Below are 15,556 nucleotides of genomic sequence, written 5' to 3' on the forward strand. Positions count from 1 at the left end.
GAGAAAGAAATAGAGAGTCAGAATAAGAAATTTATTTATTTTCGTTGACTGATTTACTACTAACTGTAACTGTCTCTTAGAGATTAAGATGTGCCGGCAGTCAGAATTGGTTAATTTATTTTGCGTTGTTGAGAAGTTCGAATTAGCCAAGTTTGTTTTCTTCGTTTTGATTATAACCCTCTCACACGTCTTGTCTTTAACTGCGTTTTTAATAAACTGAAATGCTGCGCACTGTTTTTTTTTTTTTTTTTGGTTTCGTAAAATTTAATCACAAGATAGCAATGTTTCTTGTTGTTGCTTTGCTTTCTTTCCCCCTCTTGTGTTTCTTTTTTTTAAATTTTATATTGTTGTTTTGTACTTTTTGTGTTGGTTTATCTGTTTATCTCTGTGTTTTATATTATTTTGTATTAATTCCTTTTTTCTTTTTCTCTTGGTTGCACGTTTTACTCGGCGTGCGCTTCGCTGAGCGCTTGACAGCGTAATGAATGGGTTGCCCTGAGGTCCCATACGTTTTGTGCCGACAACGGCAACGCCAACGCCAACAAAGAGAGGGCAAACCCCTCCCTCCCCGCTGTCGACACACAACATTTACCTTGCCTCCACCCATATGTGTACCTGGCCGGGTAATGAGCTGAGCTGGCCGCGCACTGAGTGAAATTACTCTCAAATCAATACGAGAAAAAGTTTCGTCGAACCAAATGCTCAATTACGCTCAGACACATGTTCCTATACAGATACCTATACTAGTACGTATATGTACATACATATGTATATATATAGATATCTATGGAGGGGGGAGGTAGATGCATATGAGAATATGTATGTAACATATAAATGGTTCGATATATTACTAAACAAGTGTCAAAAGCTCTCTGAGTTGGTAGGGGAAATGCTCGTTTAAGCTATTTTTACGCTTCGATTCAAGCAATTGATGAAGGGTCTTTCCCTGCCCCTGCCTGGTAGTCACCTCTCACGCCTCACGACTGCAACAAGAAGGTCGATGAGACTATGGAAAGATGGGCGGGGAAGGAAATTAAAGTGGAAAGTTGAACTTATGGGAACTACTCTGATAGGCACTTGTGGTGGCTTGGTCTGTGGGCTAAAAGGCTGATGGCACTCTCTTGGCCACATAGTTGTAATATTTGCTTTTGTTAATGGCAATTACAGTTCGATATTCAAGTGTATTTGCTTATGGGCATAAATCTGGTAGGGTATTAGGATGGGAAGGGTGTTTAAAACAATTGAATGTTGAAAACGAAAAGACTTTTCAAGTTTTCCATCTTGTGTGTGTGTGTGTTTGTAGTTTGAGATAAGATTCGTGTCATCGTCACCATTTTGACTTCTTTGACTTGTTGCACACACCGCAAGAAAAGCGTTTTCCCATCGTTTTTCTCTAGTCTATATAATGCAGCGCACATTCCGAAACGATTTCTCATCGTTGTTTCTGTTTGCTTATACGGCGGCGGGCGTAGGCTCTCGCATGTTTTGCTGTCGTTATCATTTTGAGCCCAATTGCCCATTCATCGTCCGACCGGCCGGCCGGCTGAGGGGTTTGTGGTTGTAGTGTCTATCTCCCAGTCTGGGATAAGAATCTATATGACGTGCTGCGTGGGTGCAAGTTTTGACAGTCTCAAATGTTGTTAACTGATAACTTAAACAACACACACACACACACAGCATGAAGCTTTTTTTTTAAGACAGACTTGAATGAAGCTACTGGAGCAATGATTAATTGAGGTCTAAAGCAGAAAAAAAGAAAAGCTACTGCATTCCCAGCTGCCATTTTCATTTAGAATGAACTTAAGCAGAAGACAGGAAAATATATGTAAGAGAGAGGGAGAGGAGAGTAGTTGGGTATTTTGTTTTTGGTTCGTTTTCAACAGCAATTATTTAGTTTTCGTTACAATTCTGTCTGTGTGTGTTGGCCGACAAGTTAATGATGACACGGCAAGAGTTTCTCTTTATTCCATTGCAAAGAGATTAAAAGTAAAAACAATTGTACATTAAACATCCTCAATTCAGTCAGTGTCAGTCTCGCACTTGATTCTCGTTAAGACAAAAAGATTTCCATGAAAACAAAGTCGATATTATGACCATACACTGTTAGACGTTGAAAGAAATTTCCACGAACAAAGTGAGTTTTCCGCATGAATAACTCAGAGATAAATAGAGAGTAAGAGAGAGCAATGGGATAACATCATGGCAGACAAAACGTTGCCAAGTAGCTCGAAGAGATGTGTCATGGGCAAAGCCCAATCCTCTAATACACACACACACACACCCGCAAAGATCCCACGCATTTGTGGCACGCTGCGTATGAGTAATGAAAAGCGTATTGAAAACCGACGAAGAGCGACATTGATTTAATGTTTATGGCCTCTGTCCATGCGGGAGATGGATAAACAAAACGAAATACCAAGAAAAGTGGCACACCATCAAGCCCATTGGCTTGACCTTGGGACACACGAGCATCTTGTTGTGGTCCATGTCATTAGATGACAGACCAGAAGACAATCAAAATGAAGAGACGACGACGGGACAACAACTACTTCTCGACATAATTTACGCATTTTACCATTAAACACTCAAATGGCGGATACAGGACAAGAAGAGAAAGAAGCAGAAGCCTCCACCTGAATTGTAGGGACACAGGACATTATCTTCTTCTTTTTTCTTGTTGTGTTCCTCATCCTCTTCTTTCCTTTGCTTGCCATCACATTGCACACAATGCTTATCTCTGAGCGCACAAGGACAAATGACTTAATTCCTGTCATTGCGACACAAAAAATGTCAGAGCCTGTCATCAGCAGCAGCATTTGAAGAGATGGTGGCAAGCGGAAGAGGCGGTTGATGATAACCACAACTGAAACTGGGCGTGGTAATAATATAACCAAAACGAACAAACGCAGAGACAATAATTCGAATACCGAAACCATAAAAAACGGTTACGATGACATTTATTATACTTATGCGAAGGTACATATAACATACATATATAATGTAATTGGTTATGGACTTTACTATTATGTATACTAAAAGAAAGGTTTTAAAATGCTTTCATCCAAAAGAACATAGAAATCAATTGTTGAGTAAGATCTGTTATGTACAGTTTTCCTCTGAAAGAAAAGGAGACTGAATAACATCAAAAGACTTGGCCTTATTGCCAGTTTATCGAGTCTATAACCAATTCATTCAGATGAGGCATACACGCAACAAGAACAACCTAAAAACCATCCGGGGAGGATGGAGGTGCAGCCAACCCATGAAAAATTCGTGGAAAATTCATGAAATATGCCAAATGAGCAGCAAGTTTAAAAGCAGCCAACCATCATCATCCCGAACCACCCACAGAATTAAGTTGAAGGAGAGTCCAACTTGAACTGCTTGCTACTAATGGTGCTCGGCACTGGCAGGCACCGCAAAAAACGGGCCTGAAAACGGTGGATAGGTGGTAATGTGGTTCTGTGTTGGGTGTGGCGTCAGCTGGTGGTAGAGGAAGGGTAGGCATTCAACAAGCCAAACAACAGGCAAACTGACAGACTGTAAGACTAACAGACGACCGGCATCGACTACCCTAAAAAAAAGTAAACCCCAGCAGCAGCAGCAGCAGAATTTTGGAGGCCGGACAAGCTTAAAGAGAAAATCAATACACAAAATAGGTTGAGGTAAAAAGGTTTTTCATTCTTTATGCCTCTCTGTCTCCGTCTCTCTTTCTCTTTATCTCATTCTCAATTCCATTTTTGCAAATTAGAAAGTAAGCCCCCAAAGTAATTTAAGAGCTGTCCCTGTCACTACTTTTGCCTGTTGTTGCCTGTCATTGCAGTTCATTTTAGTTTACCTCTTGTTTCCCCCCACCCCCTGCCTGCCCTGGTGGCTGTTCGGGGTTCAAGTGCTGACCCTCAACATGTCTTGTGTCCCAATTGGGTTCCACCAATGCAGCCAAATACCGCCATCCACCACACATTGGCTAACTGCCAACTGCTATTTTTGACGGTCAACACACATCCACACACCTACACAAATACACACACAGCGAGTGCCCCCTGGCCGGTGGCAACAACCCAACCAAACCCGAATCACGTAATTCGGTTTAGTGATGAAAGCATGCTCATACGATTTGGTTTTTACCACTGAAAAATTGATTAAAACAAGTCTTAAACTTATTCAAGGTAGAGAAATTTCCCTAGGAATCATCTAAATAAAGAAATTACCAAAAGAATTCCGAATTATTTGGAAACTGGTGTAAGTTTTCGTTTACTTTGATTCCAATTCGTGATAAATTTCAAGTAAGTCCATTAAATTGTTTGCATGCAATTTCGTCACTAGGTAGATTGCCATCTACATTCACATTTCGATTAGAAATTGCAACACATACATGAAGGTGCGGCCAAGGATGCCAAGAGAGCACGTGGAGCTTGGCGAGTAGACCAAAACTCATTTTCATGCAATGCATATTTCATCAGGACAATAACAAGTCCTGCAAGGCAAGACTGAAAGGATGGCTGCAGCATGGCCAAATTAACATGCACACCTTGTAGTAGTTGTAGTTAGTTGGTGGCCTTTACCTTGGACCTAAAAAAGAGGTTCACGCGAAAAACTTTTGCTTGTGGCGAAATGTTTCACTTGATTTCTTTAGCAATATTTCTCTTTCTCCCTGTCTCCCGTACCACCACTTCCGCACTTTCTTCTCCTCCCCCTGCTGCTGCTGCTGGTTATGTCAAACAGCTGTTGCCCATGGAAAATCGCATGATAAATGAATTATCCACTCTTTGTAAGCTATTTTCATAATTGAATTTTCACTCTCACACTCACTCTCGTGGCGGCACAAAAATAGCTAGAGCACATTTTCAATTTATATTACCAACAAAAACAAAGAAATATTTAACGGCTGCTGTTGCCATGTGATGGGCTGTGGCGGTTTTTCAAAAAAAAACCATGGGGAAATCTCGCTTCTGCGGTTGACGTCACTACGCAGCATCGTTGGCCCCCCCTTCCCTCTTTATAACTCGCGACTTGAGAATTGTTTCACAAGCAATTACCATAAACATCAACTCAAATTGGGAGCACATTGGACCTACAAACAACGGACAAACACTCATCAGTCAAACGGCTTCTTCTTCATCGAAAATTAGTTCCACCCTTCGCGTCTCTGTCTCTGTCTGTCTTTATTTTGTATCGTTTATTGCCCAGTTTGCGTCATTAACACTTGTCTAATCGTAGCATCATGGGATTATTTATGATGCATTAGAGATTTGGCAATAAATTCCTTCAAACTAACATTGCCAACGCCTTGTGCCAACGCCTTATAAAAGAGAGGGATCAACTCACCTGCCAGCAGCAGACTGTTGTTATTCTTATTGTCATGGTCAACTGGAATGGAAGATACACGTTCCGCACGCAAACAGGCGACCACAGTACCGGGTCGACCATTTTTACCCGATGCAGTCAGCTCAATAATCATGTCCATGGACTTTTGTAGCACTGCATCCATCCGTATAATGCCCTCAGCTAGGGTCTTATATCCAAGAATTGTACGTGATTTATATTTCTTGCGTCGTTGCAACAAAATAACCAGTCTAAACAAATAAAGTATATTAATTAGCTGTAGAATAGCACTAAATCTTCTTTCAATGTACTCACCTATTGCCATCTCTCTTGATAAAATGTGGATACTGGAGACTAAAGTGCAAGTCCAGCTCAGTTTCGGTTAGAGGCAGTGTCCCAACAGTTCCAGTGCCAATGCCCGCATTGCCAACATTACCTGGAGTACCAATAAGCAATGAGCCGCCGGCAGCGATATTCGACAAGGGCGAATTGCCTTGCATGGAGGACGTGGAGATGGCACTCTCCTTGGCAGCTGTTGTGGAATTGAGTGCACTGCCATTAATGGGAATCTCATGACTACGCAAAGTGCGTTTTGAGCTTTGCATTTTAACGGCCAATGACAACGAGGTGGTATCCCCGGGCAGAGGTGTTAGGATGGAGAGACGCGTTATTGTCAGCGAACAGAGTCTGTAAGAGCCAAGAGAAAAAAAAGAGATCGATTAATGATTTACCTCAAGATTTAGTGACCTAAGATATTTCCTTTCTATAAATTGCACTGTGAATAGCAGAATAAGAGCTTAGTATGAATTAGGATATAGTTTAAGGGTTTAAGTTTAAAAATGCCAAAATTTTTAAGTTTTATGCATTATGACATTGTATCTCTTCTTATTGCTGGTTCTTTCTTCAGAATGAAATTATTTCCTAATTAATTTTAAACATAATTTGCCCAAGAACTAAAAGATAACGCACTATGGAATGCACTCTGAAAGAAAAAAGCGCTTCCAAAGTGTGGGCAAAGAAAGGGGGGCGGGCTGTTGAGAAACGGCCAGCTTGAGTGCATCAACAATAATATCCGGCATGGATAATGAGCATAGAGGAAATATGTAAATGCCTTCATTCCATCTCGCATCTGACTAAGCAGATAAAACGGAGGAGACACAACGAGGCTGGACAATGGCCATCATCATCATCATCATCATCGTCGTCGTCAGGTTACCCCTGCTCCTCCTCTATTCATTCCATTCATTGATTGCCATACAATGTGACTTGCTAATTGAATTCCCCTAAGCCAGCCCAAAATGAAAGCGCGTGGCCTGGAATGCTTCAGGGGCCAAGTTCGGAGTCATCATCAATATGGCAAACATCATCATAATCGTCATTGAAAAACAAAAAACTATTCAGCGCACAATTAATTTCTTAATTATTAATTCAAGACATTTGCCTCATTTCCCCACCATTCATGCAAATTCAATGTCTAGACCTGGTTTAGGCTGAGGAGAGGTAAAGAGTCGGTCTCCACAGACATATAGGGCAAAGCAGACTGTCGGTCAGTGAAATGCAATTCCATTTTTAACGAACTAATTATTACACTTTGCCTTACGAATGAGAACGTGGAATGCAAATGTAATTAAAATCTATCTTCTTCATTTCCTTTCTTTCGGATAAGATTAGTCTGGCATGACAATGTCTCTCAATTAAATAGATCGACTTGTTATGTCTCAAAACCTGGCCAATAAGTTCAAACAAAGAATGAGACAATTTCAGGTGAGTTGAGTAAGGTATCGTTTATATATTTATAGCCATCTTCTCTACATGTTTATTTATTTATAGTATATTGTTTGTGTGCCATTTGCCATGCACTTGGCGACAATTTGTTTTCAATGTTTTTACAATATAAATTTGTTATTCTTGTTTTCTGTTTTTGTGTGTTGCATTTATTTATAAATATCGGCACACAAACACGCCTACCTTTTGTTGTTTTCGTTTTACCTCGCCATTGAGCGGCGGCAGCAACGGCGGGAGGGGTCAATGACTGAATGACTGGCCAATGTGAATCTGACTGACTGAATCGTTGCTTTTGTTTGATAATTGCGTTGATTTTGACCAGTTTTAAGTTCGGTATTAACTTTTTTTTCCCTTTTTGGTTTTCGTTTTCCTTTTCTTTCTTTTATTGCCTTTCATTCGAATGACACACGTCGAATGCTTGCCCCGGAAAACATTTTCCTTTAAAGCTTTACTTATTTTTTTTCGCTTTTATTTGCCGCACAAAAGAGTTCATTGTACGCCAGTGGATTGGATTGGAGCTCAGAGCTCTGAAGATGACGATGACTGTGCTCAACGAACACACAACAAGCCCCCAAAAACGACAACATTTCCTTTGTTATGCGTTACTTTTTGATATATAGATATATACTATATATGTATAACTATATGTGACCAGACATTATGAATGATTGCCAAAAAGTGATTGATTGTCCAGTTGATTGGCTCTCTCTGTGAGAGAGATGAGATAAAATTCGACAAGCTCGGTTGATGGAAATTAAACTCGTGTTGTTCTACTCTCAACATTTATAATTATAATAGAATTCCAAACACCTTGCAAATTAATAGTCTCTCGCCTTAATTAGAAATCGGGGCAATTATCTGGTTAAACACTCAATAAGTTCGACAAATGCCGTTGGGTATTAATTACTTAATCTATACAACTATAAATAGTCTGATGCTATCAGGGCGTATACTTGATATACTGATACCATGCCTGACCCCACGTCACCATCAGCGTGCAAAGTGAGCAAAATCTACGAGAGCGTCAAATTGAAACTGATTAGTGTAAGAGAGGGAGAAAGTATAAAAAAAAAATATGAAATGAAAATGCAACCAAACTAAAGCACACAGAATAAATGGCAGACAACCTCAAAGCCACTCAATCAATGAGAATGTGGAAGCGCTTCCAATGGCAATAGAAAAATAGAGCTCAAGTGGAAGACTACCCAGACAGAGGAGGGCAAAAACTAACGGATGGTGATGGTTGTTCTTCTCTTCTCTATCTCGCTCACTCTCTCTCTCTCTCTCTCTCTCGCTTAAAGTTAAACTGTGTCACTGGCACATTGCCCGAACTCAGACCCGGACTCGGACCCGGACGTAGCCCATCATCATTCTGATTGCCGATCTTGTAGCTACTATAATATGCAGGGGCAAAATCTTCAATGAAAGTGAAAAAATCGAGTACATTCATTTTATAATGTCAAACGACAACTATTTCCGTTTACAGTGACAACGCATTATATAAAAATCGCTGATAAGGTTTAAGTGTGCTAAAGGCATTAAATATTTTATATCCTTTTCGGTATAGATATAAGAAAAGATTTTTTTTACAGCTTTTCACTTAATAAGTGCAAAAATTACAAAGGGGATTTTTTTGTTGTTTGTTGATTGTTCATCAAAAAATAATAAAGAGGTTCGTAAACAAACTTCTTATCTTTAAGTTCTACTTCTCTTGAGCGGGTAAAGTGGGCAATATTAAATTATTTATCAACCCCCCTACATAATGGAATGGAGTGCAGATTATAATGGTCTAAAATTGGTTCGATTTGGAATATCAGTTGAAGTTGTTTTGCATTTTGTAGGGAGATTGTAAATTTTATTCAAAAAATTGTATTTTATAAGCCACAATTTAGTTGTGGCACCTTTTGACATGAACATAATTTCAACAATAAACACAAAATGAATATGCATGAAGAAATATGAACAAGTTGCGTGTTGTTCATATACACAGAGACAATCTTCCTCGGTCTCTCTCCGTCTCTCTCTTTCTAAAGTCAGGCATTTTCATTTGCTTTATGTTGATTAACTAAGTAGTTGTTTATAGTTACCATTGTGGGGCTGCTGCTAAATACCCCAGACGAGCTGGCAGACGGACAGACTGTCAGACAGTCGGACGTATAACTGGCAATTTTGTTAACATGTTAATTTCTAGTTGGCAAATGGTGTGAGAGTAGTAAGTATAATCTAAATAGTAGTAGAGTAGAGTCTCAGCCATTGTGTGTGTGTGTGGGATGTGTGTTTGACTTGTTTATGAGTCACAAAATGATGATAAAACCAGCCACCGTTGGGGGTAAATCAAGTGAGCTCTATTTAAAATGCATTTCCTGTTACAACAAGTGACGGCCCGGGCGGGACTTGTCAGATGGTTCCCCAGACAACAAAGACTTGACCAGCAAAAGTCTGACAGACAAAGAGTTGCTCAAGCTAATGACGCTATCTTTATTCAAGGACAACTACTAAATATGTAGGGAAAGAGAGACAGATATACATAATTATGTCTGTATGCCATGTCAAGTGAAATAGTCAAGTAAATTTGCCATATGACAATCTACAATAAGTAGAATAAAGTGTGAGCAAGGAGCCAGCTCAGAGACGGCCAATAAAGGGGTTTCATTCTACTCTTATTAATATGGAAAGCAATCAACTAATTCCCTCTAAGATGTTGTACGACTTCCTTTCGCCTCACCCTCTCTACATTTATCAAACGGTCTTTTAGGATTAATTCACAAAGAAGATTATGGCATCTCATGAAGATGAGACACATCCTCAAGCTCCTCCCCTGTTACGAGAATTTACTGAGACGACAATCCAACCATTCCAAACTAGTTTATGTCATTCTGTCGCGACTTGTGGGCAACTTTTACGGTTTCATTTAATTTTTTTTTTTTGTTTGCTGGTTCCTCTTGAAAGGATTGGGGGCATGCCATGACTCATGGGCTTTCATTTAGGTAAGAACTTGCCCAAAGTTGGCTTTTAGTCTCCACCCACCACTTGAATTTTGGGCGGCTTCACATTTTAAATGAATTCCAAACACGAAAACTGGTTTCTTTCTCGTGGGCGTATAATTAGAAGGCTTTGTGTCAGAGTTTCAAAACTACAAGTTGGTGGCAGCTCCCCAGGTCCGACACCAGCAGCAGTAACAGCGACAACAACCACAACAACTTGGGTCATTGCATTATTGATTAAATGCATTTAAAATGCATTGAAAGTTTAAGCGTATGCATACTACCAAACAATAGTAGTACTACCACCAACAGGGTTTTCGTGCAGTGGAGAGGAGCTTGGTTTGGATAATTTATGCTAGAACTACGCCAATGACTTGACAATGCCCGGAAATGGCAATGGGATGGACATGCCAATGGGAATGTATCTCGAAAACAAGTGAATTTAACATAGTTTAAAGCGACTGACTAACTTTTAATATGCCAAATGTGTAATAACGAGAAAAAACACAATGGCAAGAACGGAAATATTTAACCAAATCTGATCTGAAAATATGCCAATCGAAAACAACTTTATTTTTCCTAAGCAAGTAAGGTCGTAACATAAGACAATTGTTTTCAATTTTTGAATAGTAATTATTTTAAATATAGCTAAACAAACTAAAGAGAGAACGAGAGAGAGAGACACATACATATGTATGTATATCAAATGTTGTTCAAATGTTGAATGTATATGTATATTCCACTATGCTGGGCGCCGTGTCTAGGGTATAAAATCGATGTAATTGCCAGTTGCAATTTGCAACAATTAGCAATTATATTGCACTTTGCATTTCAGAAAAAGCAACAACAACAACAACAAAGTGCATACACATACGTCACATGGGTGAAGGGTAAAGTGGGTGTGGCTATTGAGCCCCCCAACGTTGTTGTTATTACCTCTCGAAAGGTTACTATAGTTCATTCATGTCATACTCTCTCTCTCTCTCTCTTTCTCTTCTCACTATATTATATCGAAGAGGTCAGTGTATTTTGAGTTTTACAACTCAAATATAAAATGCAAGTTTATCAATTATTAAGAAGCCAAATTACGTATGGTGTAATGGGTTGCAACGTGTGTTAGCCACCCATCGAACACACATGGCTAAGAGCAATTAAAAAAGAGTTGGCGATGAGAAATGCAGCTAATGTGGCAAAATGGTTTTTCACACCTTTTTTTGAAATTCAGTGAATCATTTATGAGATTGCTTTACGCCACAACGTTTGGTAGATGAATGGAAATTTATATAGAATCGACTTTCTTCAATATGAATGCCACTGACCTAGGCATAAAATATTTACACTATAACAACGAAAAGTATTCGTTGCGGAAATTAAATACCATAAGTTAGAAACATTTTTACTGCTAATTTCACCTATTTGAAAATTATGAAGGCTATTTTTTTCCCAAGAATAGCACTTACTTACTTCCAAACCCCCTCCTCCCTTCTTCATAATCATATAAACCTTTATGATATTGTTGAGAATATTTTTATGAATCCACATGCACAGTTTATTATACTTAAATATAAATATTTTGTTCGTTGTTATGTGTGTGTTTTGCCTGCTGCTTAACACATTAAACTAGAGAGAAGGATTTGAATATGCATATAGTATTAGTCTTTATATCAGTCATGATGTTGCATCATAGCATATGATAGACATTTATATATATTATACAATTTGTATAATTTGGCTAGACCCCCCTTCTTCGACCCTTTGCCCATCATTATTTTAGTTGGCATTACGTGGCTTGGGCTGTCTTTATGAGGTAATTACTCGGTTGGGAAAAAATAATTAGCTTGTGGCTTATTATGCACATGAAAAAAAAGTTAATAAACTGTTTTTTAGGATGACAATACTTTTATTAACCACCCCCGCGCAACAGTTGAGATGATTCATATATTATATATATGTATGTATGATATTTCAAATGTTTTGCCGTCTCGTTTGAGTGACCACTGCCGTCACCCAAAGCCGATTTATATATACATATTTCTGGGTTCAGGAGGCTAGTATTACTCACACAAATGTTGACACAAATTCATGTCACATTTGTTATTACTTATAACTATTTTTGATATATATATATATATATATGTAGGTATTCAATTTCCAAATCGCTGCACATTTTGTTAATGACCCATATACTATATATCATATTTTTTGTTTGTCGGTCTCTGTCTATCTTTTGGTCTTTCAAGAATCGTTAAGCATTGATGGGGCTTCATTTTGAACAACAATTCGCCAATGCCATTCGATTGATTACATATAATATTTTAAGCATTCATTGCCCCACCCCTTCACCCCCTTCCCACCACCGTTCTAGCAATCATTCAAAGTTCCAATCATGTGATAATCCATCAAAAACATTTCTAGAGACCTTCTCTTCGTAGCTCCTACTAAATATAAACGGCAAATGCAAGTGGAATTGAATGTGGGCGTGGCCGTCCGCCTCTCCAACCTCCTAAGGTTTAAAAATAAACACAAACACACAAACCGAGACCGAAACCGAGACCGCCGAGACCGCGTTGCATTTAGTCGATAAAATTAAAGGGCAATTCTCCATTTTTCAAACCTTATTTATGCAAATTGAGAAATTCAATAAAATTCTTTTCTGTCTCTCACGCTTCATTCTTATGGCATCAATATATTGTATAATGCCGAAACATACATATACATACATGTATGTATGTATGTATATTTATGTTATTGACGCAAATGGCTTACATATTTTTCATATTGTTGACATCAAATTTATATGTATACATATATAATACATAAATTGGTAGCATGTATTGCCCAAGAGCCTACTAAATCAACACACGAAAATAAAAAGAAACAAGAATTTACCCGACTATTCTATATTTTCGAAATGCTAAAGTTCATACAGTCTTGTAAATTTTTAGTCATCTGATTTCTGTTAAATGATCTATAATCAAAAAATATAAATATCTTAAAAACAATCTTAGAAATTGTCTTACTACTAGACTACAGAAAACTGAGATAGTTAACTAAGGTTAGTTAACTGAAGTAACTCTATGACAAATAAATCAGTTTATATATAATCGATTACTATAACAATCAACTTAAACCCTGCATGAAAAGAATTTTGAACAGTGACACAAATCCATAAGAAAAACATGACAAGAAAAAATATTTTGTAAGCAAACAAAAAATCTTGGATGGGAGGAGTTTGGTTCGGTTGCCAAGTGAAAGAGAAGATAGCAGAAAAGCGGTTTAGAATCCATTTTCCGGCTAGCAACAAACATGATGACGACGGAAGGGCCAATGGGGGGAGGCCATGTGTATTGCCACACGTTGAGTTAATGGCAATAGCCGCACCCAGAAACTTAAAGTGTTCGCTGCTGGAGAGAGTGTAAAACAATCCAATAAAATTAACTAGCCTCTGACACTTTTGGGTTTTTCCCCGTCAACTCCACCTGTTTTCCCCTTGAACCCATCGACAAGTCAAACACACACCCTGCGTGTGGTCCTCACTGCAGGATATCAGCAGGATTGAAGCAAATTTTTCATTTTTTAATTGAACTTTTTGGTTAAAACAGAAACGATTTAATTGTATATGTCTAGGCATATATGTACATATGTATATATTCGTGTATTTGTATAGATTAGGGCGTGTCGTTATTTTTGAATTATGAATGCTTTGGTTTTGTTTACTTTTGATCTGATGATACATATACCCAGGCAAGTGGTTGGCATATAAACAAAGCAAGCCTTTTGTTTATAATATAAAATAACTAAAAAAAAAGAAGATAAATGTGTATGAACATTCTTTTCGTGTGATTCAGATGAAAACAGAATTCCCATTCCGCATACAAAATGAAGTGTCAAAACAGATTTTCATTGTACCTTTTCCTAATTTATCAAACAAAGGCAAATTTGGCGCAAAAAAGGGGGAAAAACATTTGAATTTAATGGCAATAGATTTAGATTTCACCAAGTCAGTTAAGATTTTTTATTACCACACACCAGAATTGAAATGCATTAAATATATTATAAACAAAATAATAAACACATAACTAAAATTCTCTTTAAAAGCTGGCAAAATGAAATTTGCATTAAAAAAAATTAAAACGTTTCAATCACAAATTAATATTCCTATTGCCTTTTCACTTGTATTCCACCTAAATTAAAAAGAACTTTATGAATTCACATTCAAAAATAAACATTCCATTTTTCCTTAAAGACAAATTCAGTTAATAGTTTCCACTCTTTTTGTTTGAGTTTCTTTTAAGCATTTTTCATAACTTTTTTGAGTGAGTAAAGAAAATTAAAGCCGCAAAACTATTTCAATATATTAGTTTTTTTTTTTTGTTTTACTACATTTTGTTGAAGCAAAAGTTATCCAATCAAAATGAAAGTAACTTCAAGATAGATAATATGAAATATCAAGTATACGACTGGCAGGCCAAAAGGAGACTTGACTAGTTATCTATTGATGACAAGCGAGAGACCAATTTGTGAACCATCTGCTGCTATTTATAGCTATTTTCCTCCCTCCTCCCCTTGCCCCCTCTCAAAGTAACTGCAAATAAGGCAACTATGTCAAGTGGGTTATAGCCAAGTTAAAGTTAATGTTAAATGTTATAGCTTTTCTGCTGCTGCTTCTTCACCTCGGGCATACATTGCTAAAAGTTTTTTGTTTATGCTAATACACAAAGTATAAACTAGCGTTTTTCTTGTGTGCTGTTTTTCATCTACAGAGATTTATGTCAAGCGTCATCTCCTTTTCTTTTTTTGTGGAGCGAAAACCCCAACCACTTGACATTCCATAATTGCCGAACATCAAAAGCAGCTTTCAGTTGAAGCCAAGAGTGCCAAGAGGTTCTTCTACTGCTTTACTTTTGTTATTTTCGGCAAACAAACAAAAATGAGACCTTTCACTTTCAAATGTTTTTTGGTTCGGCTTTCTTTGCTCCTCATCGTCGTCGTCGTCATCATTATTATTCGCGTGGCATGTGTCATCCACAGTCAATGGTCTTGATATGGCTTAGTTGAAACTTTTTTTTTTAGCAATTTGAAACTATCACGAGACGAAATAGCGAGCATCATCTCTGTCATTGACTCTGAATGACTGACTCAAACAGCAAAACAGTCATCGACTCAATCAATTTACAGTTCTGTCTTAATCAATCTGTTTTGTATAATAACATTAACAACAAAAACAACAAGGTGACAAATTGTCAATACGAAATCATAACAAAAAGAAACGTAATTTCAAATTTGTTATACAAATCTATTCATGAATGGAGACACATTAACTACAAAGTGTTGATTGGTTTGTATGTACACTGAAATAAATGACAAATTATTTATCTATAAGTTTCAAAGTGTATTCAGTTGAGTTAAAGATAAAACTACATCTCCAATAACTTTTGGAAGATTGTGTTATCAGAGATCAC

General features: G+C 37.7%; 1 protein-coding gene across 3 annotated transcripts in view; it reads right to left on the reverse strand.

Moving 5' to 3' along the window:
• The window catches only part of KrT95D (phosphofurin acidic cluster sorting protein KrT95D), a 32,790-nt gene that overhangs the window by 10,228 nt on the left and 7,006 nt on the right, over nt 1–15,556 (reverse strand). For 2 of the 3 annotated variants that reach the window (XM_068297393.1, XM_068297392.1), the window contains exons 3-4: nt 5,641–6,012; nt 5,329–5,576 (exon numbers count right to left, since the gene is read on the reverse strand). In XM_068297393.1, coding sequence (XP_068153494.1) covers nt 5,329–5,576; nt 5,641–6,012 — 620 coding nt within the window. Of the gene's footprint in view, nt 1–64; nt 477–5,328; nt 5,577–5,640; nt 6,013–15,556 lie in introns of those variants that run through there. The other variant, XM_068297394.1, reaches the window with a different exon arrangement.

This window comes from Drosophila tropicalis, unplaced genomic scaffold (assembly GCF_018151085.1).
Source record: "Drosophila tropicalis isolate 14030-0801.00 unplaced genomic scaffold, ASM1815108v1 contig_859, whole genome shotgun sequence".
Lineage (NCBI taxonomy): Eukaryota > Metazoa > Arthropoda > Insecta > Diptera > Drosophilidae > Drosophila > Drosophila tropicalis.